Source organism: Pelophylax lessonae (assembly GCF_965119305.1).
Source record: "Pelophylax lessonae genome assembly, chromosome: 5".
NCBI classification, from domain to species: Eukaryota; Metazoa; Chordata; class Amphibia; order Anura; family Ranidae; genus Pelophylax; species Pelophylax lessonae.
In genome coordinates, this window is record NC_138772.1 from 210,902,965 (window position 1) to 210,908,636 (window position 5,672).

Consider the following 5,672-nt stretch of genomic DNA (forward strand, 5'->3'; position numbering starts at 1 on the left):
TTTGTGGTAAAATATAAAAGACAAGGTTGCACAGAGTAAAAAGATACCTAACATGACAAACCTTAAATTTGTGTGCACCCTTGATATGGCGTCAAACTCCAGTGCCCTATATTTTCTATAAGTGACGCTTCAAAAGCCCCCTATAGGTCATCAGTTTAGTGTTACAGAAGAGGTAGAATTACTGGTCTCACTCGATATGTAACGTGTATCGCAATCAATGAGTAGGCGCCACCGATGCCTGCCTTTACGTTCGCAAGTGCATATATGTGGAGGGCACTCTTCTCCCTCCCCTCACCGGGACCCACCATGTCGGTCCAAGGCCCGCAGATAGGCAAGCAAATCCCAGAATACATGGCGGGTTGCCGGTACCGGGGGTGTGCGGAAGTGTGCCTGTTAGTTTTACACACAATCCCAGTGGCTGCAGATTGTGTTTAAAACCCCCCACTGTCAGGTCCTTATGGACCTGGCAGCGAAAGGGTTGAGGAGAAAATGCTAGCAATGTAAAATGGACAGATAGTCTGAAAATAAAAGGCCTTTGTACTGCTACAAAGCAAACTAGCCAAGGTTTCAGGAACCACCTCGGTCTGCTTTTAATCTTTTTTTTTTAGAAATGAATCTGGAAACTTGTGAGGTGGCAACATCCGGGTTCTCTGTTTTAATTATGTCCTGAGGAATAGAAGGCCCTTTTGAAATCCAAGTACTTGTCTTAACACCCTTCACTATTCTGAGAGTGTCCTGTAGAATAAATTTGAGATGCGTATTTGTCCCTGATTCATTTATGGTGTGCAGTAGCCACTTTTTTCTTCTCTTCTGTGTAAGCAGCTTAGTTCCTAGAGGGGTAGTGGATGTAGTAGCGAGTAATCGGTCAATGTTGTGGTTGTGACTCATTGCTGCTAGCCCTGCTCTGGCTTCCAAGGCATCAACAGAAAAAGGAACGCATTTGGTTTGAAATTTCAGAGAATTGCTATGGAAGACATCTAGCACACCTGTATGGCAATTCCACACCAGTTGATCTAGATGTTCCATAAGTTCAGGGTTGCAAACGATTTCAGAAACTTTATCATATGCAAATGTGCCTTCTTTAAGCCATAAAGATCCAGAGTATGCTTCCTCAGATAATGCTGCATGCGCACATTTATGATAAAGAACACCATCATGCCATGTGTGGATATTCTGTATGTGCTTAAGAAGAGACAGCCATTTTTCCTTCAGTAGAGCCACATTGCCTTTACTGGTCTGAATACTCCACAAGAAATGTTTAAGAATTTTGGATATCCATGGCTTTATGCTTATCCCGCTGTATTCACGAGAGGCAAATGTTAACTTGCTTTTGAGACATTTGGTATAATGTCCAACATCATACTGATGAGAAATGTTTTTGTATTTTGTCCTCATAAGCTTCTGCACACCCATGTGCCTTTCAGAAGCAAAAAATGTGATGTCCTGTCTGCTGGATATTGCTCGGGACATGCAAATATCAAATCCCTGACTCTCCATCTCAATGGAGGAAGTGTCCTGAGAGCCCCGAACTACCTCAAAATCTAAGACTTTGTCAGATATCATGTCCATCATTGTGTACACACAATATTTGGTGTTGCGATTTGTTCTATAGCATTGTCCTTTACCACAGATGGCTACTGGTGTGTCTTGCAAATTGTTGTGTACCTTATTTTGTTGCACCTTCCAGGAGTCATGGATTGCGGGAACTATAAAATGTCTCTGATAGTGGTGGAATTTTTTTTCCGAAATGTGGCGAACTCCAAAACATTTAAAAAATGCTTGAATGTTCTGAAAAGTTTGGCCAGTTGTCAGCAGACTTGTTGCAAGCAGAATGTTCCCTGCATAAAAGCGGTTGATTTTTGGTTGACTTTCCCAGATACGAAAATAGTGTCCATCTTCACATGTGCCACGAATGATAACTGCTGACCCATGAAATTCTTTGTTGTATTTATGAACAACTTTAGTGCAACCGCTTGGATCTTGACACTTTACCTTGCGAAGTAATTTATCCAGACATTGCTCAAACACAATATATTTGGACTCCTTCACCATGTTGGTAATAGAATCTCCATTGTGTTGCTCTAAAAAAGATTGCTGGAAACCTTTTTCTGAACTATAAACACTTTCCTGTAAAGGTTTGCAGTTCCCATTTTGTCTCTGATCTAAGGGTTCCTCTAATTTCGATCCATCATTCAGTGTAAATGAAAGAATGCTACTCTGAGTATGTTGTTCTCCAATCTGTGAAGGTGGATGTGGGACATTGAACTCAATGAATGCATTTAGAGGATCTATTACTAATGCTTTTACTCTATCCTCATTTGATGATCCTTCCCCAAGTTCCACAGGCATACATACTACAGGATTAGGGCATGCTGGTTCCTGAGGTTTTGCAATTTCCACATTTGGGATAGTTTGAGCGAAAAGGTAAATATGCTGTACTTGTGAAACTGCAGGACCCCACTCAGTTTGTGTGGACTGATCAAGCATTTTTTTACCGGATGTAACACTTGGTGACATGCCACAAAGGAAGCAAACAAGGGAACCACCTTCACCATCGGTTTGGTTATCTCGATTTTTTGATTCAATAATGTGTAATTCCTCAATTAATAATCTACCTTCTGGGGGCTCTGGAAATATAGTGGGTACAGCAGTGCGCTTAAGTTTTTTTCGTTTACCCGTATTAACATAGCTGTCTTCGACAAAGTGAGTGGAACACATTCGGTACAAATCACAACGCTTCCCCTCCAGGATGATGTCTGCAAGGTTATCTAAATGTTGGAATGTTTGTCCTGTCTGCAGAAGCCATTCCTTTATTCTCTCGATGGAATTGGGAAAACCATGCAAGGTTACAGTTGGATTAGTAGGTTTTCCGCCGGTCCTGTGAGGGCATTTTGTTATTATGCACTTGGGCATGATGATGATGATATCTGCAGAAAGTTGGAAATAATTGATTAGCTTTAAAATAAGCCTAATAACTGCAGTGAAATTACAGTAGATGGATTACAGCAAGAAAAAACAGAAAAAAAATAATTCAATTTTTATCTTTCCAACTGTGCCAGTATTTATGTGTAAGGGTCCTTTCACACGGGCTTTCCGATTAGGTCCTCCTGTCGGTTTTTCAGGCGGACCTGATTGGATGCTCCATGCACCCCTATGGAGCAGCGGGTGTCAGCGGTGACATGTCCGCTGACACCCGCTGCTATCCGATCCGATCCTGTCCGTGAAATACAGAAGGATGGAAACCCTATTTTCCATCCATCTGGAGGATTGGATCGGATAGGATCGGATGAAAACGGACAGGCCGTTCTTTTCATATGATCTCCCATAGAGGAGAGCAGGGATCTGACAGGTCCAGCTCAACACAGTGAGCGGAGACGGACCTCTCATCCTCCTTCTCAACGGGGATCGGCGGATTGATCCCAGCTGAGCAAAACGGAGTCCGCCAGGTGGAAAGCCCGTGTGAAAGGACCCTATCTGAATATACTTCAGGCCTGGTTTACACTTGAGTCGCACATAATTGCATGACAATGGAAATTACATTTCTTTCAATGGTTCCAGTTCACATCAATGCGATGCAACTTTTTGAAATGTGCCTTTGCTATTTTTAGTGCGATGCAGCACAAATTTGTGCTTCATAGACTTCAGGGGAGATGCATTAAAAACGTGTACTCCAGTTTGTAAATGTTGAACACGGATCCCAATTGGTAATGCTGATTCTCACTTTAAGCAAGCTGCTAGCACTACTTGAAGCTTGTTGAAAGCCTGCTAGCAGCTTGTTTAAAGAGATAATCAGCACTATTAAGGTAAAACAAAAAGGCTTTTTAATTTTTTTTAGTTTTGGATAGAGTGTAAGTGGGTTAGAACACCTGTCCATTTAATTACTGTTTGTGTCCCCTATTTAGCTATTTACAGCGAATAAAGTAAAATCCCAAATTTTGGGTTGTCCCCAGAAAAGTAATAGAGGGGAAATCTTCCAGTTTTAGGGACCTGGGAGACTCCCAAGGGATTTCCTGAAATTAGCAGGAATTTCCTCTCACTTCCTGTTTTGGTTTGAGAGAGGAAATAAAGGGAAATCTCCCCAAAGGGACACAGATGGCAAAAAATAAACTGACAGGGGTTATTACCCTCTCTTATTCTATCCAAAATGAAAAGTAGTTTTACTTTTAGGTATGTGTATAATATGTGTCGGTTCACACACATGCGATGCAGGAACCCTGAAAATCCAATGACTCACACCACCATATGCTAATCGCTGGGGGTGTCAATACAACGTTTTTTGTTTTTTTTTATATCATCTTTTTTATTATTTTATAATCATTATACACACCATTTATACACATCTCCATTACAATACTGTTTATACAAATTCTGATCTATGCACTTAAACCAGTCCTTATACACGTTTATACCCGTCATTTATTCAGATCCTTTGTATAATTAATCTCCTATACCCACAACATCCCAATGCAATTTCCCTCTACCCTGTAAAACCACAAAAAAGCACGGTGTCATATTATACTTAATAATTTCATCGTGCCCAAAAAAGACATACAAAACAAACAAACAACCGCAAAGGACTGAAGAAGAAGAAAAAAAAGAGGGGGCGTGGCTTGGACTCCGGAGAAGATGGCCGCTTAAACCCTGTGCTCTGCCACCTAGCTCTCCCTAATCACAGTCCAGGCATCTATTCCGCAGCTAAAGATGGGGAAACCGGACAGAAACGCTTCCACAAGCAGGTCTCGATCTCCCAGGGACCCCGATCCGTCAACAGAGAGGCAAATTCCGGATATATTCCACACTCATCAGCATGAAGCACCGGCCATGATGCAGGCCTCAGGTACTAGCAGAACAAGCAGCAGAAGCCCACAGAGAAAAACTGACCCCTCACCTTCTGTATCTGCAGCCATCCTTCCCCCTAGATCATTATGTCTCGATGATCTTAAGGCAGTAGCTGATGACATCAAAGCTACCTTTAATGCAGCCATCCTGGAACTGCGCAGAGACATGCAGGCAGTAACCCAGAGATTAGATGATTTAGAAGACCTAACCGATAGACATGACTCTGACATCCATGATGCACAGAAGGCCCTAAACTCTCACTCCTCACAGCTAAGAGACATGAATCGACATCTGGAGGACTTAGAGAACAGGGGGAGGAGACATAACATTAGAATCAGGGGGCTACCTGAATCTGTCGAAACCCCTAACCTCACTGGAGAAGTCTTATCCATATTCAATGATTTATTAGACAGACCCCCTGATTCCAACATAGAAATGGAGAGATTACACAGAACCTTGAGACCCAAAGGCAGAGAAGGTGACCCCCCACGTGACATCATCGGGTGCATAGTTAATTTCCAATTAAAGGAGGAAATATTGAATAGAGCTAGGCTCAGAGGAAGAATTCTGTTTCAAGGAACTAAAATTAAACTGTTTCAGGATCTATCTTAGATTACTCTCCAAAAAAAGGTCACTGCGCCCCCTCCTGGATGTCCTTAGAGAGAGGGAAATTCCCTATAAGAGTAAATCCCCCTTCTGCCTTTTCCGGCTGGAGCAAGGGGTCGCACTGCTCTTTCTGTGAAGCATTGAATATTCCACATGTGCCTATCCCAGAATGGTCCATTTTCTCACTCCAGCAAAGATCACGCAGGGAAGAGGCTATGGAGGTTCAT

At 42.3% G+C, this 5,672-nt stretch overlaps 1 protein-coding gene across 1 annotated transcript; it reads right to left on the reverse strand.

Moving 5' to 3' along the window:
- Positions 1-476: 476 nt before the first annotated feature.
- On the reverse strand, positions 477-2,914 carry LOC309556792 (uncharacterized protein). The gene has a single exon (XM_082259306.1). The coding sequence runs from the start codon at positions 2,911-2,913 to the stop codon at positions 568-570; it is 2,346 nt and encodes a 781-aa protein (XP_082115432.1). The 5' UTR covers position 2,914; the 3' UTR covers positions 477-567.
- Between the last annotated feature and the right edge of the window lie 2,758 nt (positions 2,915-5,672).

What these genes read in the sequence shown, in the direction of transcription:
- LOC309556792 (XM_082259306.1), bottom strand. Translation starts at nt 2,913, where the DNA reads ATGCCCAAGTGCATAATAACAAAATGCCCTCACAGGACCGGCGGAAAA.